The 25,313-nt window shown below is 37.3% G+C and overlaps 1 protein-coding gene across 1 annotated transcript in view; it reads left to right on the top strand.

Moving 5' to 3' along the window:
• The window catches only part of nos1apa (nitric oxide synthase 1 (neuronal) adaptor protein a), a gene marked incomplete at its 3' end in the record, with an annotated part of 120,288 nt that overhangs the window by 87,288 nt on the left and 7,687 nt on the right, over positions 1–25,313 (top strand). Inside the window, exons 7-8 of the mRNA XM_008406877.2 lie at positions 5,887–6,107; positions 19,467–19,628. Of these exons, the coding sequence (XP_008405099.1) occupies positions 5,887–6,107; positions 19,467–19,628 (383 nt within the window). The remainder of the gene's footprint in view (positions 1–5,886; positions 6,108–19,466; positions 19,629–25,313) is intronic.

Below are 25,313 nucleotides of genomic sequence, written 5' to 3'. Positions count from 1 at the left end.
ACACACACACACACACACACACACACACACACACACACATACACACACACACACACACACATCCAAAGGTCAATTTGCATCACTTGCACAGCAAAGATACTCCTGGTGTTTTTTTAATGCTGCTTTGATTTTTTTTATTACCTGCTTCAAGGTATAAAGAAGCCGTGATACTGCCTGTTCAGTTGTTTTTCATAAAAAATAAAGGGGGTACAAAAGAGCTACAGAGTTCAGGGTTAGTGCTGCTTTAATCAAAGTTGTTGAAAGGCATACATGTAATTGCAGAAGCACCTTGAAGTAAAGTCATGGTAAGTATGAGAGACATCTCATGTTTCTCAAGTCTGTCATACAAAGACTAGTGTGTTGTCATTTTTTCCAAACCTAGTAAACATTTGTTGCAAAACTTAAAGCCTGACATTTTATACTATAACATGAGTAAATTACATCTAATCTAGTGTTAACAGCTTTCTAAGAAATAAATGGTAAATGTCATTGTTGCACCTTAACCTTGAGGAGGAAACAAGCTGGCTGAGGTCATCAGCTCATTTGGGATTTGAGCCGGTCAGAAGCTCTGGCACCAGCTAGTCTGTTTATCCGTACCATTCATCACTTCCGATAAGAACTTCTGACCCTGAGCACCCTGCCTCGGTATAAAGTGGCTCTGTTTCTATCATGTCTTCTCCTCTTCATCAAAGGTCTGACAGTGCAAAAGATGCTGCCCTAAAAACATAGACATTTTCAGGAGGAAGGGAGTTTCTTCTCTCATTGTAGTATAAAAACTCAGGCTAATCTTTCTTTTTCGTGGGTGACTGGTGTTAATTGTTCCTCACAGGAGTACAACTTAAACTGACTTACAGTTTGCAGAAAATACTACAGTATATAGCATGAAACTATCAAGATTGTATGTCTATAGTTTGTATATAGACAGTCTATGTGTGACACGGCCACAGCGAAAGCAGAGAACTTCTCAGTCAGACCACTTGACTCATAAAAAACAATCAAAATTGATTGGTCATTATCACATTTTTCTACTTACTTTTTTTGCACAAAATCAGTCAAGGGTTTGCTGTACCATTTTTCGTTTCCGTTTAAACAACAAAAAATGGAAAAGCAAGTGCTTTTTTTGTTTGTTTCAAACAGAAAAATGACTGCCTGAATATACATGGACCCATTTGCTTGCAACAGTATACAGTTAATTCTCTGCACAATTCAGATTTTTTTAAAACTCCTCACCCACTTTTTGATTCATTTCCAGAGTAAAAGTAACTCATCTAAAATCAGTCTTGCGTTCATGCTGCAGCTGCATCAAATAATCCAAGATTCAAAGGTGAAGTGTATTTCTCTGAGTAATATTTCAGAGGGTCTGCTTTTTGAATTAGCTTTCTGAAGATGTTGAAACAAGCCTACCTACTCCAGTCAGTGATCAGAGACAGCTCAGTCTGGATAAACAGAGATTGGTTTTGACGGAAGAGTTGAACTAACAGCTTGTCTGAGGGGGGAGCAGTTCAATAATGTATGTATGCCTCTTTAAAACAATTCAAATTTAAAATTCTTTCAGTTTTCAATGCAGTAAGTCTAAGTCTACACCACAAAAACTTTTTCAGTAGACATTTACTACATAGAAGTCTGTGTGTATTTACCCCAGAGACCATGTTAGTCTGCTCTACCTCGACGTCTAATGATTCCAAAGACCCACACTTCAACACTTTCTTTTTAAGACTCTAGTTCTAGTCGGTGTTCTTGTCTGATCTTGACTTGCAAAAAACAAAGTTCAGAACACATTGAGTATATTAACCAACAATTACCGTACTCTAAGCAGTTCTTTGTAATGTGAATATTACACAAACTGATATTGTAATGATGATGAGGAGGATAATGATGATGACATATCCATGATAACTTATGGAGCCACCATATGGTTGTATTGTGTTTGATTAAACTGGTTTTAAATAAATTTAGACTAAATTTGTATAGCAAAAATGTTTGGATGCACTTATATTGTAAAGTTGATGAGATTAAATTAGTTGTGAATTTGTGCTGGAAAAGTAAACTGAATTTATTAAATTATCATGACTGATTTTAGCACTTTGCTATTTGCTTAGAGTAACTCATCATTTCCTGGTGTGTTCTTCATCTCCACAGCTAAGCAGGTTTGCCATTCCAGCCTGCCTAGTGGTCATGTGACATGTTTTTAAATCTGAAAAGAAAAAACTGAAAAGAAGTTGTCTTTTATTTTGCCAGATATGTCTCAGTGCTTTACTGGCTTCTTGATTTCTTCAGAACACTAACTCATTTGTTATATAATGCTACGTTTCACTCAGTTAAAGTTATTTACCAACTGGTTACATAGTTTTCACATACTGTTTGACTAAAGATTGTGTACCCCCATGTTGCTATCATCCTAGAGAAAATAATAGGGGTTATAGTCTGGATCCAAATGCTTTGATTTGTACGTTTTTGGTTCTTAATCAATGCCACTTGTCTTTTTGAGAATTTTACTGAAGCATTAAGTACAAAAGTGACCTGCGCCTTTGCTTATTCTGGTTTTCCCAATGTTCTTGCTTTGAAATCAACTATTAAACTGATTTTAGAAAACAGGTCATTATTTGTTCACAGAAACCCTTAGATGGTGACATGGAAGTATGCAGAGGAGGGTAACACTGGGGTCAATGTTACAAATTATTTTACTCAGAGAAGCTACTCTACAATAATACTGATGGGCTGAGTTCTCCTTATCTGCTGCTGACTTCCTGGACATGATGGGCTTTCCCTGGAGCCCTGCGGCATGTGGCTCTGAATGAGTTCTGAGAGAACGGACATGGAGATTTAGCAGAAGAAAAAGTCCACAAACTCTTTAACCGCAGCCGTTCCAGTTATTATAGAGCAGAGTCCCAATGTGTTATCTTCAGAACCCCAAACCCGCCAGAGGGAAGCTCATATTTCACATGCTGATGAGCCCAGAGATCACCCACTCGTTTTGATTGTACATCCACACAGATGTAAGAGGACCCCACATGCATACAGAGAGAGTCCTTTTACATATGCTCTCTCTCCCACTGGCGGGCTGGGTGCGTGAAATGGCACAAGAGCCGTTGTGCACAGCCAATGAGCTTATCTGGAGAACTAATTATCTCGGCAATAAAAGGAGAGGGGATAGAAAAGTGGAAGATGGCGGATTAGAGAATTTTAAAAAGGGGAGCGAGCAGAAGAGGAAGAAGAATTGCATTTTGCAAGGAACTGGGCCTGGGTAAAAAGAGAAGAAATGTAAAAGTTGATTAAAGAGAAGAGGGATGGAAAACTGGGTTGAGCAGCAGGGAGCGGTGGAGAAAGTAGATTAAATTTTATTGTCAGAGGAAGCATTCGAGAACAATAGCACAGACAGAATCCCAGCTAACAATACAATCTTGTTTAACTTTTCAAAGAAAAGAACACAAAATTGGAAATGCTTAACATTGCCATCAGTATTAATGAAAATGTATGTCCTATTTTTGTGATTTTTGCTTTGAGAATAAGACATTTAATTAAAGTCTTAAAACTTAATTATGAGAATGAAGAAAGACAATATTAAGCTCTTTGACAAGAATGTGATATTACACCCCACTTAAGTAGTTCTAAGCCAAAAGTACTTTTGTAGTGTTAACTTTTTTTCTTTATTACTGTACACTCCATTCTTTTTTTTTTCACTTGTGCTGGAACTGGATTCAATTTTAACTGGTTGTTTAAAAGAACAAGTTTGGTTTTCTTCAAACTCTAGAGGGCCAGCTTGGTGGCATGTCCTTACAGCAGTATAAATAATATGTGTGACTTCCCGTCTACTCCTAATTATTTAATCCTAAAATAAATTGTTGTTAAATCCTATAAAGAATCAAGGTGTTTATAAGTCTGTCATATCTAAAGTCCCAACTACGCTGTGGAAAGAGAACTACACTCCACTAGATACATATTTAAAAATATATTTGCATTTATGTAAATTACCTTTCCTTTCGCACATTACCATCTTCAGCTTTCAATTGAATTGTGATAGAAAAGGTCGCAGGACAATGTGGGCCAGTTGTGGGGAAAGTGCACAAAATTGCCTACATTATTGTTCAATTCCATGCAATTCATTTACGGATAACAAATGTTGCTTCTAATAACTGTAAAAGACAAACAAATCCAATTCATATACATAAATATATGTTGTCAGTTCAATACAATAATATGGACAGATTCTAAGTCAAATACATATCATGTTATTAGACAAAGGAGTCAAATTCAGTTCTTGGTTGAAGTTTTGACTTTGCAGCAATTTCTCCTCCTGAGCGTTTATGCAGGGCCAGTGGACAGTGGAAAGTCAAATAACAATTCTGTTTTAGTTTATAAAGTATCAACACTCATACTTGTATTAACTTTTTGTCAGTGAGCTTTGAATAAATAACTATTTCTCCAAATAACACCTAAAATAAGCTCTTCTGTCAATGTAATGAATGTGTTGGTGGACTAGAGGCAAAATTGATCCGGGAAATTCAGACAACAGCAGGCAATCATGTCAGCAACAGATAGCACTGAGACAGGCAGCAGAGCGCAACACTGATAGCAGGTTTGATGAAAAAAGAGTGGGGGCCGGGGTGGGGTAATGGAGAAAGAGAAGAGAGTAGCTGGGAGCAGGTTATCAAGAATGAAATGATTTTGAGTGAAGTCTGTGGCTGCTTGTCAAATTGTTGGAAATTAGGTTTAAGTAGAGGTGGAGGACTGAAGTGGTCATTTTAAAAAGGAAGTAGAGGATCAGTGGGAAAGGAGGAGGGTAAAAATAGTGGATGTTATTGCAGCTGGAGGGAAAGACCGATGGATCGGAGAGCTAAACACAAACTCCACTACATGATCAAGTTTAAGCTATTTAAAAAATAGCTTAAACTGTATTTGCCTGGATTATTGAAAAGAAGGAAACTAAATGAATCAGACATTTTCTGAAAACAGTGTTGCTGCTGATAAAGCCGCTTCTCACTCCAAGTCACCCACTTTTTTACTTTGATGAAACTATGTGAGAGTTAAAAAAAAATGTCAGTGTGCCATGACCGAGCCACCTAGAAAGGTGTTAGCTGAAGTTAGGGTCAGGAAGATCAAACTAGGTTGACATCTATACTCTTGGGATGATCTCCATTATTGAAATCATTTATTTCAGTACATTTTGACATTTTATTTGTAACTAGAGTTAAATCATTAGTTTTCACATTATAAAATTAGTGTCATGTTCATTGAGGTTGTTTGTGGTTTATTGACTCATGCAGAATATTTCCTCTTCAACCATTGATTGTAAGTGTTGCTTTTATTTTAGGAGTCAGAAGCATGCATGTTTTGAAGTAATGGACCTAAAACTCGGTTTCAGAGAGAACTGCAAATCAAACAGCAAATAGACTAACAAATAAATCAGAGGTTTAAGAAATTATTGTTTTTTTTATGGTTTTGTAAGATGGAACTATAGAAGCACAAGGTGCAAATTTTATTTTTGGGGACGCCACACCACACTGAACTTAACAAATGCTCCAATGTATTGATTGAAAGAGGACAATTGTACCACTGTGGTAAAGCTGCCTAAAACAGAATAACTTTTACAGTACAAAGTACAATCCAGCCTTTGTCTTTGCAACTAGTCAAGGATCAAAAAATATGAGTAATTTTCTCAGTTGTGGGAACAAATGAAAGGAGACAAAGAATCTGGATTGTTGTCACTTAAAACATTGCTTATGGAGATTTACATTGATGTGGTGGCAGTCTGGAAGACATGGAGTATCTTCCAGACATGGAAGTATGTGTTTGTTCCAGTATCAATAATGCTTCTTACTAGAATTTATGTGTGTCTACCCATGTGTGCGTGTGTTTACATGCTCATGCCTCCATGCGTGTGTGTAGGTGTGCGTGCTTATCCACCTGTATGTGTGTGTACTTTCCTCGGCCCAGCTCGGGAGCTAACAGGTGCAGAGAAGGCTCCAGCTAGCGTCGCGGAGGAAACGGACATTGATGCCGAAGACGTGGTCCAGGTGCCGACGGCCGAGGACCTGAACCTCAACAGAGGAGTGACAGATCTCGATGCCACTGCCAAGACACCTGACTTAACCCAGTCAGAAAATAAGGTAAATCACACCTGCAGATGTTCAGTTGGGGATAATGTGCCTCAGGACAGATGCAATTGCCACAAAATCACACAGTGTGTTTACATAGGGAGTCAGTTTTTGATAAAAGGAAACTTAAATTTGCAAAAGTTGTTTAAAAAAAGATGTAATTTTCTATAAATTTATTATACAGATATTTTATGCATGTCCAGATTACAAGGAGATGCTGTTAGTTTTTTCAAATGCCACACATGATACTGAAAATGGCATAGTTTCAGAAGTCAAAACCTTCACAAAAAACAGTATTTTTGCCAAAGTTTCAACCTTTTATCTGCTGATATGATATAAAGTTGAGGAAATTGAAAGAAGACTTATTCTTGTGGGCAAAAAGCTCAAGCTCTGCCTCATCTGGCCATGAAGGTCTGGATTTTTGGCAGACGGACTCTGGCACGTTTTGTAAGGGAACAACTGAACTCTGTTCCTTTAACTAACCAATGAATTTTACTTCAATTGTGTCACAATCTAAACAGAAATAGACACGCTTTTCAAACGTATGAGGCTTTTTGCAAGGAAATGGTGTTACCAAAAAATGCAAAATTATTGAGTGAATGCCGAGTTATTTACTTATCATACTAGGCTCTAAGGAGAACCTATTTTTACAATTGATATATCAGATTAGACACATTTTACAAAAGCCCTAACCACAACCAAATGTTTAGGCAATGCCTGAAAGCCAAGAAAATATCCACCACAAATAAACTCAGCAAGTTCTGCAATAAAAAGTGGTTATAAAGTCCAGCCAGTCTACACAAAGTATTGACTTGAGAGACAACATGCTATGGGATGTTTAACCAAATATTAGTGCGAGTGTATGTCACAGCTGCAGGGATCCGTTTTAATGAGGCTTTCCAGCCTTGCATCACCAAATGCAATGCAATGCAAAGCTTAGGATGCAGTGGCGCAAAGCATCACTGCACTTGAGAGAGCATTGAAGGCATGTTTTCTAGAGTGATGAATCATGTCTCACTGCCTGACAATTCTTGATTTAGCTGTTGGCAGGATAACAGGATTTTATGACAGCCTTTTGTCAAGTTAAAAGTTTGGTGCAGAGGGGATGCAGCTCAGGAATCTGCAATTGCAGAAAGAGCAAACTTGTAAATGTGCTGTTCTTAACTCCATGGAAACAGTTGGGGAATGAGCACTCCTTGTTACATTATGAACGCACATGAGAGCAAGGTCCATAAAGATACAAATGGCTGATTTTTGGTGTAGGAAAACCTGATTTGCCTGGACAGAGTCCTGAATCCAGCTTGATAGAACATGTTTGGAATAAATTAGAATAGAGAATGTGAGCCAAGCTGTTTCGTCCATTCTTGCAAATCCACTTTTAGAAGAAATAATCAACATTGGGAAATGCCTTCCCAGAAGAATTGAAGCTATAAATCTCCAAAGGGTCGACCAGCGTCATAGCAAACCCCATTTGGATGTAACCCAAACTCATACATGAACAAAAATTAAAGAATGCTTATGACAATATTGTACATTTCTGAAAACCCAGGAGAAAACAACATTTACTCCAACAGGAGAAACCCATAAGTGAGTTTCAAAGAAGACACAGCCCATTACTTCTCAGCAGCACAGCAACACACTTTAAGTATTTTGGATGAGCAGTTTTTATGAAATAGGAAAGGAACTTAATCTGCAGATTCCTACGCTGATTGGTGATAAGACGATACGTGCCTGTAATAAACCACAGTTTAATCCAGTTAAAGCCATGTCTGTGTATGTGTGTGGCACGTCTGCAGAAATAGCTCTCACTTTTCGGCGGCTATCTGCAGTGTGTTGGCATCTAAGCCAAGAAAAGTAATCCAGTGCGTGTGTTTGTGTTTGTGTGGCCGCGTGGTGTAAGAGATTTGATACAGCTCCGTCAGACTGTCTGCTCTCAGACCTTTGGGAGCTCTTCACAAGCTTCTATTTAAAACTAGGAAAATGTGTTGTGCACTGTTGGGTGGTTTATAAACACAACTGTGTGGTTCAGTTGGCAAAGCAGCATAGTAACTTTTGTTTACTTGGTTTGTTTACTACTGTAGTTTAGCAGTAGGGATTTGTGTTTTTGATCAAGGCGGGAGTAGGAGGACAGCAATGTGTAATGAATATATTATGCTACTCTATGCCTTGAGAATTTTGCATCAGTTCACTATAGAGAGGACTGTATGTGCTTCATTTATTTTCCTGACTTTAGCTGGAAAAAATATATGCGTTTGGAAAATTTGTGTTTGTGTCGTTGCAGGTTTTTTTTTTTATACTAAAATATTTATTTGAACTATAAATTGCCACAATTTATTGACAAAAATACAAATATTCAAATAAGAAAAGTGGTTTTGCAGGCTGAGCATGTTAATTTCATGACCTAATTGATCTGTTTGCAGATGATCACCTTTCAGCTATACAAAATAGAAAGGGCTAAAATGGAATGGTTTAAATAAAAATGTTAGGATTAACAAGCCAAAGCTCATACCTAAACCCAGTTGAGAATTGCTGTGACTGAGTTTAAGGTCATTTGCAAAGAAGTGGCAAAACTGTCAGCCTCTTGATGTGCTGAGCTGGTTGGACTTACCCCATATTTGCTGCTGTAATTGCTGTGAAAGCTTTTTCTACAAAGCATTGACAGATATTGGTAATTGACTTTGTGATATTTATTGTTCTCATTGTGTTTTTATGTTTCTGCTGTACAGTACTTTGGCTGGCCATGTGTTGTTCTTAAAGTGCTATATAAATAAAGTATGGTAATGTATTGATTCAGGGGAGCTGTTAAGTTTTAAGTCGGGTTATTTTTATTCCACTTCATGCTATGTACTGCTTGGTATGGCAAGTAGTACATTAATATTCTCTGTGGAGTATTAATGAATAACAGAAGAAAATGTAAATAAAAGTTTCAGGCGATATGAATACTTTTCTGTACTACTTTACATGTTTGGGGGGTTTTTTCTAAATGGAAGGGTTTCCGAAGAAAAAAATCAGAGGCTCTTTTGAATCCCAACTCACTCTCAACACGAATCTCTTCAGCTGTTTATAAACCTCTGATAATAACTCTACTGTTATGAGACTTTTTCCTTACAGCTCTTGATTAAAAGCAACGTGCCGTGAAATCTCTAAAATGAGCCCTCTGCACTGACCTCCACTCTCAGGTCAGCACTGGAGTCATGTGTCTGTATGTGATGCTTTGTCTTGCTGCTGTACATGCACCATATGTAGAGTTTCAGATTTCTTTTCTTTAATACATTGTCACCTTGACAGATTAAATAGAAATAAGCCATGGCAAGTGGAGAAATGTATTTGTGAATAAGATGTGGGTGCTTGCACRTATGCTGTGCCTTTGCATTAGCAGCCATTTGTATGCGTTTTCAGCTGTGAGGAGAGGGATTCGATTCACTGCAGGGGCTCTGTGGAAGCTCATGAAAGGGAAAGCAGCCTGCGAGTGTTAAAGTTCATTCTCTTCCTGTCAGCTCCCATTAGACTGACAAATCCCTCAGCGGCCCACGTTCAAACAGTCCCAGGGGACTTAGAGAGCGCACATCAATCCTACCTTTCACATCCTGTCCATAGATTGAGCCGAGGTGTTTTTATTTTTTTMCGATGTGATCACCTTTGGGATCAGGAACAAGTATTACTTCAAGACAAATTGGAATGCCAAAAAGTCAAAGATTAGAGATAAGTGTAGTTTACACATTACACCTTTTATTCTGGCAAGAGACACATGCTTATTGATTACTTTAATAAGTGAGCACTGTGCAGACACAAAAAGCACCAAATGTTAACCTAATTTTGAAGTAGAAATTATTTTGTAATCCCTGACTTGTTACCAACAAAATAAAACAACATAATCGTTTCTGGTCAAATCCCACATAGCCACTAATCTCTATGACTGTGCCCTATCTCTCCATCTTACAATTTAAATGAATGTCCACATTTTGGGGGGATTAAGGTAAGGGTCAAGTAGGTCAAATACCTGCGACTCCCCCGTTTAACTCCTTCAGAGTAGCTGGAAGCAATTAGCATACACCTGGTGGAGCTGCGCATCYGTTGAGCTCATTATACGAGCTACTTCTCAGTGCAACACTGGTAAAAACATTGTTAAAGGGTTAATAGATGAGCAATGATTTTGTGAAGGCCTACTGTTGGRAAGAGCAGAACGTTTTGACAGAGGCCCAATTTCAAGGCATTAGATTGGGAAGTCAAATTTCTTGTAAGTCACGCTTGACATAACAACTGAAGGTAACATTGTTGATTGTACTATAAAATGATTTTACGGGGCTGGAAAACACATAAAACTGCCCCTTTAAATTGAAAACCACTCACAATTGATACACATTTGGTTTATCAAGAGAGTGTCCTGCTTTTAAGGTGAATACTGTTACCTCTGCCATGGTGTCTCACAAATAAGGGCCAAGTGGTCACTCAGGATCTTAGGATACCTTTAGGGAATAGCAATGAACCTTGAATGAAAGTGGCTGTTTGCCTTCAGTGTGACTGAGAAAACAGAAGGCAAGTGTTCTTGCATTTAAAGTGAGACTGTACAACAAAAGCCTTTGCAAGGTTTTGCCTCTGGCCCATTTTAAGCTTCTGTCAGGCAGGTGTAAGCTCTCTGATCTATGAGTGTAGTGCTACAGGCTGGCAGCCCCCGACTCACAGCACCCTTTCCTCGTCGTTTCCTCCCATCCCATCATTAGTGTGCCTTGATGGATTTAGACCTACCATCAGCAGGATTAATGAACAAACTTTCCCCTGCATAGGCTCGTAAACCTCTGTCAGCGTTTGATTTGACTGGTTTTAATACATGTTGGGAAGTCAAGAGGTTTTAGGTGATAGTACAGATTAATATAACCACTTTAAATTAGTGCAGCCATCTTGGTGCTGTGGTGAACATTGCTGAAAAATGCAACTTTGCTTTGGCTTTGGCTTCTTTTTAAATACACAGAGGCCAGGTACTACGGCCCGGGGCACACCTAGGTTACACTGTAAAGATCATGCTTCAGGGCGGGTTTGAAAATGTCTCAAAGTCCCTGTAAACGGCTGGAGGAGTTGGCTGAGGAGATAGAGATGTGAAATTCTCAGGTGGCATGGATTGAACAGGCACTTGAGATACGAGTTAAAATAAAAGCATTTCCCTTGTTTATTTACAAATATTCAGAACCTGCATTCTTGACACTGAGGAAACAGATTGTGCTTGTTTTAGCTTTGAAATACATTTTATAAAAAAGCCATGTCCAAAGTCTTATAACGGCATGTTATTTGAAGCTATGGCATGTTATGTTTCCTGMGTCTATGTAAATTAGAACAGACACATTTATAACTCCATGCGAATGTACAGTTCAGTAAAAGATTTWGTAATCTACTACTGGTCTGATTAATGATSGGCCAGCACTGACACCTGAGAAGGAAACTACCCACTTCTGTTGGCATTAGTGAGGCTAACAACTTTTMTGTCTCAGCTGGTCACCCACTGAATTAGATAAGTACTTTTTTCTTTAAAGAAACATTCCTCAAGGAAAATGRTTGACATTTTYCTTGAGGAATGGTTAACATTGWATTAACCATACAATATGAGATTATATGGAGCTTACAATTATCYGTAAGCAACATGCATTAAATCAGAGSTGTCCAAGTCAAGACCTTGACATCTACTATCCTGCAACTTTTAGATAAATCCCTACTTCTACACACCCAACTCTAACCTTACTATGTATGGGCAGAACTAAAAGATGCTTATGTGCCATTTGATTCAGGTGTGTTGGAGAAGGGATGCATCTAAAAGTTGCAGGATTGTCGGACTAGACTGAAGCACCATGCAGTATGCAGAATTTATCATAATCCAACATGATATCAAGCAGAAATATTAAACATAACACATGCATACACAATATCTTTTTTTAAAGCTAATGACCTGATGTAGTAGTGGGTTGCCTTTTTCTAACAGACTTGCAGATTTTTAGCTTGTTATCGCAAGAAGCGTCACATTACAGGTGGAAAAAGCTTATAAATTGTCATGGTCAAAAGAAAAAAATCTCAATCCCAGAAATCCGTCATTTTAAGCTATTGTTTGCATTTCCGTTTGACGGACAGAAGTGTTTACTGATAAAGTCTCCCTCAGATCCTCTGCCCTTTTATTTCAGAGCAAAAGTTGCATTTGCTCCTCATTCCTAAACTCAGAAAGATGTGTGTACCCCACAAAAAGACTCTCCCTTCAGTCTTGTCAGACAAAGACTTATCTTTTCAATACTCAAGCAGCTAATAAAAAAAGCAGCCCCTCAGCTCCTAAGACTACAAACTCAGTGGGGTTTTATGAAACTGTCTTTTGAGCCTTTTTTATTGCAGGCACCCTAGGACGTTTGTTCTTTTAATTTGTAGACTTTATTTCTAGGTGTGTGTGTGTGGATGCGTGTGCATGTTTGTGTTTTCAGACTTGTAAAGGTGTTATTAAACCAAAGCCTGCCCACTCCCAAGGACTCACGAGGTCAGGTTACAAATACTCATCTATTGTACAAAGTTCTGCATTCTTCATCCTTGAAGGGTCTGTAGTCCATGAACACTTTATACAGTACCTAGAAATTAGCTCATATGCCAGTTTCATTTCATCCCAGAAAGGCTGACCTGTCTTAGCCTCCCCCTTTGTGGATGTTCTTATGTTAACACTTAACCAAAGTGAAAGAATGTTATCTTGTGAATTTTGAAGTGAAGACCATTAAGCTACATGAAGAGTTTTTTTTGTCCTTAACACTTTATACTTCTGATTTGTAGCCAAAAGAGCAAACTGTCACAGTGTGTGTCTATCATGCAAGTATAAACACTTCTGTTTATCACAAACACTAAYATGCTCACTGAGATTTTAAATTTCATTCAGCCTGATCTGAATTGTTRAGGCCAAATTTTCTTCATAATTGGCCTTTTTTGTGCCATAGATTTTAGAACAATATTTTTATGCAAATGTACTCAATTGCATCCTTGATGATTTTTTCACTATTCTTTAGACAGTTTAAATTAACCCAGTGTTCCTCACAGCACCTTATGCAAATTGTAATTCAAATGTAAGTGCCATTTAAATGCTAGTGAGGTGTCTATTAGGCAGAAAGATATTTATTTAAGGCTTGAGGCTCTGCATTTTCAGAAAATGACCACCTGATGCTGGTCTTCAGATTGAAATTGGAAATAAAATGAAAAACCTTTTTCTGAAAAGTATCACTGCCYTCTGAGCTGCTTTTTTTTCMATCAGCAGGAGATCATTCATGGTGGTCACCTGGAGAGAGGAAAATTAGGCTTTGACAAACCAGCAAACCTAAAAGGAGAATTGACATATTTGTATTTAGATTCAGCTGTAAAGCCTCTCTGAAATTCTATTCTGACTATATGTAAAATGAACTGAAGCCTGTGCTTTCTGATGGACCACTCCCTAAAGTTGTCTTTTATACTTATCAAATACAATTTAGAAATCACTGTCAAGTCACTAAAATGAGTGTCTGCAAACATTAGACATGCATCTCCAAACACATTCAGTTTTAGATGTTGCCATATGTGGAATTTATTTTATGTGGTGTTGTTRGGGTCAAGAGTCAGTGTAATTTTCTGATCCAAGGTAAMACTTTSATCACAGAGATTATGGCGCCGTCACAAACCGCAGTGGTAGAAAGAACCCTGACAATGTTATTTGAACTTGAGGCACAACTTAAAGGCACAACAAAACATATTTAACATTCAAATTTGTGGTGAATTGTAAGTACATAGAAGGGAAGCAAGCAACTCCATGCATTTCACAATATCAGCTAGAATGTTGAACCTAAACTCCAAATTTGATTGAACAGTTTATCTATTTAGGTTCTGACATAAGACACAATTTTTCTTTCAGGTATTTTAGCATTTCAGGTGTTCRTATTATAATGCATRCTAACAATGATTTAAAGGACTTTTGGAAGAGAAACAGGYCCGCAGAATCTCACATTATTCACCACAGCTAACACCTGCATTATTGGTCTGACTCCAGATTTGGGAAAAATGTGGTATTTTCTGGTAACTGACTTATGAAAACCAACATAGATCTACCTTTACTAGACTTATTGGCTTGACTTTAATAASGTATTGTATTTAAGAGCAGCAGATGTAATATGACTGTTTAATACACTAAAAAAGTATGCAGTACTTTAAATACTGAACTCGATATACAAACGAAGAAGAAAAAAGTTGAAGTGGAAACACAATGAGGGGATCAAAGTTAAATCAACCCTCAATAGGGAATATTTTTAATGTTTTATTTGTATGTTTTATTTATTATTTAGCTGCATCAAAAGGTAGTGTCTCTGAATTTAATTAACGTACTCTTAAACCCACAAGAAATCAAATGTACAATGTTTGCTTGTCTTGCTTTTTTTGAAAAAAATAAAAATAAAGAGAAATCTGGAACACTTATTTACTCTTGGATACAAGAAATCTTAGAAAAGGTGTCAAACACACTCAAGAACAATCTTCGGTTTTGTGTTCCAATTCATTAACTTTAATATTTAATGGTTTGTTATAAAGTTACTGAAGGCAATATAGAATGAAACTGCATGCTGTTTCTTAAGAGCCCTTGATAAAGTTGTAAATCTGTACCCAAGGCTGTCTTCAGTGAGAAAACCCAGAACCTGACAAGTTTCTCTTCTAGCCTGTGTGTTTGTGAGTGTGCGTGGGAAGAAGCAGGCTGTTTGACAGTCAGGGAGCAGCCAGTGTAATCGCGGCTGTGGGAGGAGGAGTAACGACTTCCTTTAGGCCTCATCATCTATCTTTATTTACCTTTCCTTCTAACCCMTKTCTTACATAAACAATCTAATAAAATGAATAAAGATTCCTGTGACCTGGAAATAGTGAGTCTCRGTATATGTACTGCATTTCTGGGAACTGTATGCTAATAGCAGAATGGGAGAYGTATTATGAAGAATTTTYKTGTTGTTCAGACTTTATTTAAATTCAATGCTCAGTTTGAAATTTGACTTGCATCTCTTCCCTGATTAGCTTTTACCTGGTAAACAACATTAGGAAATGCTCCAGAGGAGTTTCATTGTTGGTTCTCATTTCAAAAAGCAAAYATAAAACGCAGAGGGAAAAGCTGTTCTGTATACACAACTTCTCACTTCCTGCTTTTGGGTGTGCATCACTGTCTTCATCTTCAGTTTTTTCCTTGTTGTTAAATATTTATTTTTTTCCTCCCATGATCAAAGGAAATCTCTAAATCATTGCTTCCAATAAACATTTTTTTTTATGCACCACAAGCTTGATGCGGTTTCTGGAATAATTGGTACTTTAGGAGTTATGGCAGTTGACTCAAGAAAGTTTGATAATTACATGTAAGGCAACATATTTCAACTAGGGTTAATCAGTTTGGGAAAAATTGCTACTATGTTGCAAATTTTCTATATAATATTAGAATCCAGATTCACAATGAGTGGTTATAAAATAACGTGGTAGTTTGTTCAGAGAAGAARACAATTTGACTGGTTAAATGTAGTAGACATCTGTATTGTGAATGAAACCAGAAGTGTATTGTCACACTTGGAGTTCCCCGTTTATTTACTATTGTTTACATTATGATTGTTTGCTAACAAGAAGGGAAACAACTGGAATCCAATATTTTATTTAATTTCCTCTAAGTCCATATCAGTTCTGTTTGATTTGGAACAACTTTTTGAGAGCTTAAGGCTGCACAGTTTTTTTTTTTTTTTTTTTTTCCTACTTAATTATTGTTTGAACAACATAAAAACAGTAATACTAAATGTTAAAAGTCTTTTCAGGGGGACTACAAACCACTTTATACTGCATTCAGTCAATTACCCATTTTCACACACATTCACATGCTTGCATACTAAAGGTAAAGATATGTGGAGTAAAAATAAGTTGTTAGTGGGATTATGATAGTTTGCTTTATTAAAATGTTTTGCAGCCTTTACTGCATTGTAAAAATTGGACCTGTGATTGTTTTGTCTGAGTTTCCCAAGACCTCAGATGATCCATTGTGTTAAGTCCAAGTTTGAACTTTCTCCTCTGGCCTGGATGATGAATTTTGGTTTTAGTAATTGCATCTCTTTCATAAAGCATATGGAAATAGTTGTCAAGTTGGCTTGCTCTTTTACAGGTAGATGGCTACATTTCTAGCTCATTTTGTTGCTTATATAAAACCAACAGAATGTTCTGATGTTGCTTTTATAGAAGCATAGTAAAGTGAAGGAGTGTGAAGCTGTTTATTTTCCATYTGTTTTGTATCATCCTGTACTACTTTCACTGACAAGCGTTTATGTCTGTGTTTATTCTCCTCACTACTTAAAAYGGCMTTTGTTTCTGTGCCCATAACGCTTAAAAGTCAAACATGTCATAACTTAGTTCTGTTATTGAGTGCTGACTCATGTGACTCACATTTCCACTTACTAAATCTTAGTTTRTCTTAAATACCACTGTCAACTTCAACATCACAGCTGTAATCCTGTTGAACATCCTTTATTTCACAGTCAAGATGTGGCTCAGGAATCTCACGGTAACTCAGAGGAAAGAAAAAGGGTTTTAAAGACTTACTTTAACACAAACTTTTTATTTGATCCAAGGACAGATCTATAGCCGTCATTCTCACATACACACTGATCTGTAAGAATAYTTAAATCTCTGACAGAGGATTTTGACAACATAATCCAGCTACACTGATGCGTTCTTTTRGGGAAACCTCAAGATCTGATGTAACAAATAAGTTCACAAGAGCTTGATTAAAAGAGATTTGCAAAGACTTAGAAGAAACTTTTTTAAGTTTTAAAAGTTAAATGAAAAAAAAAATTTAATTATTATAACTACTTGTATGGAAAAAGGTGATTGCCGTGGACTGTGGTGTTTCGCCCATCCAGCATTTATGTAATGAAATGATTCTATCGGTCTAGTGCAAACCTGCACAGCCTGGTTATTTGAGAATGTTATGCTAGATTGGCCATTCTGGCCTTGCTCTACAGATGCATACAAAAGGATCCCACTGAGCAGCTGCAACAAACAAATCAATGTGCACCGTGCCACCCCCAGGCACTTTACACATAGGTCAGAAATGATATGGACCTCACTCAGCAGTGGAATAAGAGTTTCAGCTGGGAAGAGCTCAACTCACCTGCAAACAGCACGCAGGCTTGGCTGTGTTAGTTTCTGCAACACTTGGAGGAGTAGAAAAGTTTTTAGGYTACATTGGTACAAGCATTTTGACCTTAAAATTTTCAATACATAATTTTTAACAGTGGTACTCATAGCAAAATAACTTCAGGCTTTAGAGCCTTGGTTTGATGGGCTCACAAATATAAATAAAAACTACTGCAATGATCTGATTTAACCTGCTAAAGTTACAGTTATCATGGGGTTGATGGCATGCAGCTCTTATAGCAGAGGTGCAGAAACTTCACACATAAGGGGAAATTCTGAGTAGCTTAAAGAAACRTCTTTGTGCAAAGGTGATTCCCATAAGAGTGGCTTTGGAGAAATATGATTTGGATTGCAAACAGTGAAAGACCTAATTKGTTGGGACTGTAACATTATAGTAGCCTCATAATTTTCATTCAAGCCATTTCTGAATGGTCACAGGACTGTCTAAATCTGGTGTGAAGAGTTTGAACTAAAAGGATATCCAGCCAATCAGGATCCACCCTTGAGTTCTATACCTGTATTGGTAGCAGTCACAGGAAGCTATGCTGTACTCAACAGCATAGCTTTATTGTTCTAGTTTTATTGTTATAATGGATTGGTGTCCACTCGCAGAAGAAAGACTATATCCTGTTGTGCTGTTCCCTTCATCATGTCTCCAAGCAACCTGTCAGGACGGATAATTAGCCTCTACTAACCTGAAAGAGCCATCTCTGACAGGCCATCAGTCATTTACCCATCTCCTGCAGAGTCTGCCTGGCTCCTTGTGTGCAAGTGTGTGTTTTATGTGTGTGCGCAGATGACTGACACTGTGTTGCCAGAAGGTGCTTAAGGAGCGACAGATGCTAATGTGRCTTCTCGCAGGTTCCTTAAGGCAGGCCAAGGTTTAATATAATCAGGTGTCGAGTTGTTATGCTGACTCTAGCCAGAGTCACAATTCCAGTCACTTTGACACACCTGTTGTTTCCTTATTAGGGATTGGGACTTTGAGGTTCATTCAGCAACATGCACTAAAGTCGGCAGGATTGACTGCTTATGAAAATAAAAACACAGTAAAAGCAAAACTAATATTCTGCAATGACCAGACATTGAATGAAATGTGGATGAAATGTGGTTTAATGGAATGTTAGTGCAAGAGTGTGCATATCAATATGTCCAATTGTTTTTCAACTGAATTGTACAAAATACATTACATTAAATATGGAAGAATTAATTAAATAACTTATTGTAGTCTTTCTATGCTTGAAATCACTTGAATTTTATTGTGGWTGTGTTCTGTAGATACCCTCTAAGATAACAATTTGCTCTTGCTATGGTGTGATTAAAGCAAAAGATTTGTGAAACTAAAAATTATTTTTGACAGGTTGAGTGATGGAAAAAGCACAATGTTGGACTTTTAATGAAATATTTACGACAGCTAGGAAAACGCCTTTCAGTGGATGAGAACTGAGTCCCAATGCTCATTATTACTGGAGTGAAGCATTTCTGTGATCCTCATCTCAATTCTCTGTGCGTTCCACTGATCCACACTGAAGCAGCTAATCAGCATCTCAACATTTTCAAGTCAGTTTTTTGTTTTGCAAGGTATTTTGGTGATYCATGTCCTTTTTATTGATTCATTAATCACTTGTTTTGCTATTTTACCTATAGGCATTCTCAAGCGCAACTTTTTGCAGGCATGTTTATGTTATGAAGCTTATTTAGCCACTCACTATTTAAGAAATTACTGTCAGTATGTAGCTTTTTTAAATTCCCCACTTGGTCAAATTTGTCCCGTTAACTGCTTTTTGTTAGATCTCTTACCTCCAACCTCTAAAGCATGGAAAAACACTTAATGTCAAGGGAAATCCAGTTTAATAATTTAAATACAATCTTTAGACAAGTTTTCTTTCTTTAGACAGTTTTTCTACCTCAACACTTATTACACATTTCAGTTCAGTGTAAACGCAAAGATTACATGGACAGGAAATCAGATTTTTGCAGCAGCTTAAATCCCTAGATGCTATTAGCTAAATATGGTGCACACAGTAGATGATACCACACAACATGTGCACATTATCAGGTACAAGATGTCTGTGGAAACTGTGTAAAAAACAGCCATTAAAAAATGCTTTTTTACACAAGACCCTGATGTTTTTTTTGTTTGTTTTCTTTAATGGTAGAAATGACTTGTGTTTGGTTTCTTCCTGCTCTCAGGTTTTGGAGGAGCCTTCTCTTCTGATGTCCAGTCCCAGGATGCTGCTCCCAGCGTCGGGCACGCTGCCTCCTGGCGCTCCATTGTCTGTCCACCACCAGATCCAGCTGCTCCAGCAGCAGCTTCAGCAGCAGCAGCAGCAGACTCACGTCGCTGTAGCACAGGTATGGTTATTTATGTATCTAGACGTGGTCACTATGAKCAGGTTTGCAAGAGGGGTCATGACAACCTTTCTTCTACAGTAAAAGAAGAAAGTAAAAGAACCTTTTACATGTTTGCTATACATAGCACGTTTGTAAAGCTAGATTTTAAAACGAACAAAAAGRGACATTTCAGAGAAATTTCAGATATGACTTMATTTCACCACAAGTCTCAGAYTTCACATGAGCTGTACAAACATGAAAGAAGCCTTATTAGCAATTTGAACACTCTTGAGTTTCTGCATATTGCACCTTTGATATTGAGGGAAGTTGAGGAAATGTATAATTATTTGAATGCTTTTTTATGATTGCAAATGTGGTTTGCTGCTAAGATTCTTCTACAGCATGGTACTATAAGTAATTGAAATGGAAAGAAGACTGAAATGGACTGAGGAGTTGACAGATTTTACAGCTTGAGCATCTACAGTTGAAACAAGGGTGAATAAACTACTTTTTGATTCATGAGTCGAATCAACTCCCACAACACTCCCACAGAGACAGTGTGTGTATTCTGCATCTAAAAATCCTCAAGGCTAAGAAACTTCTGCTTCACGCCTAAACGGATTCAGGCACTCTTAAGCGGCCTGCTCACGCTGAAGTTGTTGAGCTTCTTACCTGACTGGCTGTGAACAAACTGCTGCCACAGCTGATAGCTCACAAGTCTGGTGTGAGCAGAGCAATACATAAATGTYATTAATTATAAGAGAGAAGAAGCCAGAGGTTGCTGTCCACTGGCAGCGATACCCGTGTAAWTTTTTTTAGTGAGTCAGAGTTTTGGCACATGAAGCAAAGTGCTTCACTTCCCTCTAAATAGGTTAAATGTGTCCATGATTTTGAGGTGGTTGAGGCCGACCTCGGATCTCATGTCATTTAGCAAATGGCTGAGTCTGTAATGTGATCTGCTGCTTAGAACATCTTTGCTGTCCACTTAACCCAATTAAACAAAATTTTAAAAAGGAATGAAGTTTATTGGTTTCTACCTATAAACTTCGATCTCTAATACATGGATATCTAGCTTTAAAGGTGTAAAGTTGACATCTGTGATATGACCCAAAAGTTGGATATTAACAGTGGTATGTATGCATTAACCCTACTTTTTTTTTTTTTTTTTTTTTTTTTTTAAATATTGTCACCTTCCAGAAATAATGGCCTACGTAACTTTTTGTGAAAAATTATTTTGGCCAAAAAGTCACCACCTCTTTCTTTCCAAGCGATGTTTTAGGCAAAAAAAAAAAATCACTTTTAACTTACTCCATTATTTTAGGAAGGTGAATATTACATAATATATTATTTCTCTAATATTTTATGGTAATTTATAACATTAGAATAGGCCATGTGGGAGAGAAAAGAAGCAAATGTTAATAGTCTGCTGCAAATGTCCTCTTTACATAGGTGAACRCAATGGTTCATTGTGAAGCCATGTWTTCATTTTTATCTACTTTTAAAGAARTAGCACATATACACTGGCAGAGTTTAATGACAGTATAGGTGTGGGAGACTCRGGTCAGAATTCTGTGTAATCTACTTTTTTCAAGTAAACCATACATCAAGTCAGTCGCGCTGACTTGGAGTATGAAGAGCAAATGCAGCTCGTAGCTCACCTCTCCGTTCATTTTTTTCCACCTAAACTGTTAAGTGAATGGTCCTCTTTAATRGTGTGTTGAGAAGGACAGGGACTATTTGTGTAAAAATAGGTTAATTTGTCGGAATTGATAAAAAAAGATGTCCATTTATTGTAGTGTATTCTATTCTTTGGACTTTGACATTTTCATCTCCAACTGCTGTTGTCCTTGTCTCACTTTATAGATTAACATCATGTAWAAAGTGAACATTATTATGCAATCTAAACAATCTCTTTATTTTTATTTTATTTTTTGCTAAAATACAGCACTTTGTTTCAAACATAACAATGTTTTTTTTTATGATAAATATATTTTTAACCAAAATTCCAGTATGTTGCTCAATTACTGTTTCCTAAAAAAAGAAGACCAAGCATGAAATCTTGAAGGTTAGTCCTGTTATTACAAGGATTCATGAAAAATTTTCAAAACCCCCCCATGAGTCTGTCAAATATTTGTATCTTTGCGTACTATATTTTTTTGGATTGAGGTGAGTTGCACCTGTTTTGAGGATCACTGGGTTAGACTCTTTTCATCTCACATTCAACTGCATTCATTTTAGCTCAGTACAATTATAAGCTTGTCATCTTTTCTTAAGACACAAAACACAAAACCAAGCTGCAGAACCTCCTAGACATCCAGCATTTTCAGTTCTAAAGCGTGTGCAGCAGATGTCTTCAGACAGGTGAATTTACTTTGGATGCACACAACACCGAAGTGTTTGCCTCCACATTTGGAGGCGAACAAAGCTAAATCCACAGCTGTTTGTCTGGGCTCTAAAACATCCGTGGTCCACATAGTGTCTGGTAGACAAACTGTCCCTAACTTGTCAGAGTAAAGTTGCCATTGACTTTTTTGCATCAGCAACAATAAGGAAGCAGAGATCCGTCCCTATAAATGTCTTCACACGTTGTCTGCAAAGAAAGAGGGAACACATATACTGCACATAAAGCATGAGTTTTTGTGCTTTGGGGATTTTCTTGTTTATTTGTTTTCTGAAGAACTAAAACGTATGAAGTTCAAACTGCTCCCCCTGAAAACATGTTTCCCTGAAGTTTGTGATAGTTCTATGTCAGGAAGATGGGGCTGGATCTGCTTGGGTTTTCAGATTTCTTTTTCTGCTTGTCACAAAAAACACTGTAGACTGATGTTCCTTTAATTTATAATTTATAGATCTAAAACACCAAGTCTCCTCTGATTTTACAGAGACGGTGGCTCTAGCGAGTTATATAACCACAACAAAACCACTTCAAAGAATTGTAATAAATAAGGCAAAAAAAATTATTTTATGTCAAATAAGATTTCTTCACATGTCATCTGTTTAAGAGAAAGTGCACAAACACCTTTTTTTCTAATGCAATGAGACACTATCATGAGATTTCTAATATGCTTGTAAAACAGTTTTTTTTTCTAAATTTACTAAGGTTAAAACAGCCTTTTCTAAAATAGCTTTTCTGAATGAATCCTTTATTCATTTAGGTACTTTGATTTGATTTATCTTGGGCAATAATATCGATGTAATTTTCTGTAAAAAAAAAAAAAAAAAAATTATTGTGGCTTTGGAAATATGACAAGAAACTGTATTACACAAGAAGATAACCACGAGTCAGCTGTGATTTCTTTGGACAGAAAAGTGTCAGTTAAACAGAGAAATTATACAAATCCTGTTTTCACCTTAAAAGAGCCAAAAGACTCCCTCATAGCTTGGCGCTTTTGATCCCCAGTGGATGGTTTCCAGAGAGTCGTACATGTATCCCTGCTCCATCACAATCGTTGACTTATCTCTAAAGTCTGTGACCAAATTCTACAGAGGCATGAATAAATAACTTATTTGTGCATTTGTCTTCTGATTCAACTTTTTACCACATTTTTTTTTTTAGGATCTTTACCTTTTAAGATGTTTAAATKAATGAAAATGTTCACAATTTACATCAGTAAGCCTATTTATGCACTATGCAAATCATTGCATCTATAACCTCCTTCACATTTGTCTCTGGTTTTTGCCTTACAAATCTTGGCTTATTAATCTCACCAGCTGCAAAGTGCTGTATGAAAATAAAAAGGAAGAGTGTTTTCTGCTCGCTCATTATGAAAGGAATTATCATAAGAGGTGTAGAGGGGACTATTTTCACTGTGGACAMCCTCAGTTGCTGAAACTGCCKCTGATTTTATGGCTCTGAGAGGAAAACTGGAATAATTTTTGTTGTTGAGACCCGATGAGGAGCCTGGGCAGAGGTYGCAGTAAATGGAAGTAAATTAGTGAGATGGCCAGCCCTAACCACAGCTCACTTGGAGATGAGTGGAAATTGAGATCTTTAATGAAGTAGTGAAATTGAGGGGGTGTGATGGTTACCTGTTTGATGATGTAAGCTGGCAGTGCAGCTGCTGCTCTGTCGCTGCATGATGGAGCTCATGTCTTATTTCACATTTTCAGAAATTCACTCTGTCTAATTTTCTCACTTTTATRTATTCTTTTTACTTGTCCTTCAATCTCATGCAGAATCCTATCTAACTCTTTGAAGAGCTCATGAAACCGTCTGAGATATGTAAGATAAGACCTTCGCTCACAATTTGGACTAGGTGTCAAAGCCCCAGTAATAGCATATCGTACTTGGCTTGACTCTTGATCATTCCTCCCCTGTGGTCTCTATTCTGGATGTGCCAGCTCCTTGCAAATCAAATTGTTTACATATACATCTCTGGTCTGCATCTGTACCAAATAACTTCCAAATCACATATTTCTTTCTGAGTGCTTAACTTATTGCACTCTTCAATMAGTTAAGATATCTTCACAGCAAATCGTATTACATAGTTGGACATACATTATGATGACCGTATTCTCTTCCTCTGATATTCTTCATGTTTACTATATGACAACAAAGTGACTTTGAGAGGAACAAGAAAAGAAGAGAGAGAAGCAGAAATCAACGTTGTTTAAACAAATTGTTTCAAGCACATGGCAACATTAACAGAGCATTCAGTCAATGACTCTTCAACAAGAAGCTTTAAATCAACATTAGAAATGTTGGTTAAGTCATCTTATTTAACTAACTTATCTCAGCCAGGACACTTGACCTCACTGTTATATGATCAACCCCAAGTAGATTGAAAATTCTGTCCAAGGGGCGGTCCAGCATACCAAGTTAGTTGGATGCACAGAGTCTCTCTGAGAGAATCAGTGGTACAGCGGCTTGGCACCTTGCAGGTAAACTGGGCAAAACTGGGCAGAGGTTGCTTCAAATGGAACATCCGCAATACACTAGGACACAGCGAGGATTTCAGGTCCTCAGTTTCGGCTTCAGGAAAGTTTAGAACTGCCATTTACAYGAATAGCTATTCTTAAATTTCTCCAGGTAGCGCTTCAAAAGTTGCAGAAGTCCTTTCGTCWTTCAACAGAATTAGAGATGCGATCCAATCAGTATGTTTGAATAAGCAGGCTCAACAGATGGAGAGCTAGCATTGCTCATCACCCTTTATTCCCCATCTTCACTTTCAAACATGATGGCTTGAACTATTTCACTGTGAAATTTTGAATATTAAAATGCAGTCTATGGAAACACAATGCTGGGAGCGAAAACCTCCAAAAAGCCTTACAGCTGCAATTACATTAAAAGGTACATCTACAAAGTATTAACTCAGACAGGGCTGAATACTTCCACAATTTGTGTACTGTACTTGCCTTGTCAGGCAAGACAAGCTATGAGAAAAATAAGGTAGGCATTTGTTTATTCTTCCATCTGGTCAAATCTGTAAAATGGACATGATCGCTTTTGTAAGCCACTGTAATGTAGTGCTATATTCAGTTTAAAGATTAAAGGTCCAATCAATTTGCTTCTCCATTTCATTAACTGTTTCTCCAACACACCTTTCTTGTGTAGATATTCCACATATCTCAGTTGCTCWATAAACACATTTCTAATGGTTTCCATGTCATGAGAGCAAAATGACAATTTTCCCATCAAGCTTTTCCTCCAAATTGACAGAAATACAGGAGAAGCGGCTGTTGGAGGGTTTTCAAACGTTTTGAGAT

The sequence above is a fragment of the Poecilia reticulata genome, linkage group LG4 (assembly GCF_000633615.1).
Source record: "Poecilia reticulata strain Guanapo linkage group LG4, Guppy_female_1.0+MT, whole genome shotgun sequence".
Taxonomy (NCBI): domain Eukaryota; kingdom Metazoa; phylum Chordata; class Actinopteri; order Cyprinodontiformes; family Poeciliidae; genus Poecilia; species Poecilia reticulata.
Note: the sequence above shows the minus strand (reverse complement) of the source record. Positions and strands in the feature narration are given on the sequence as shown.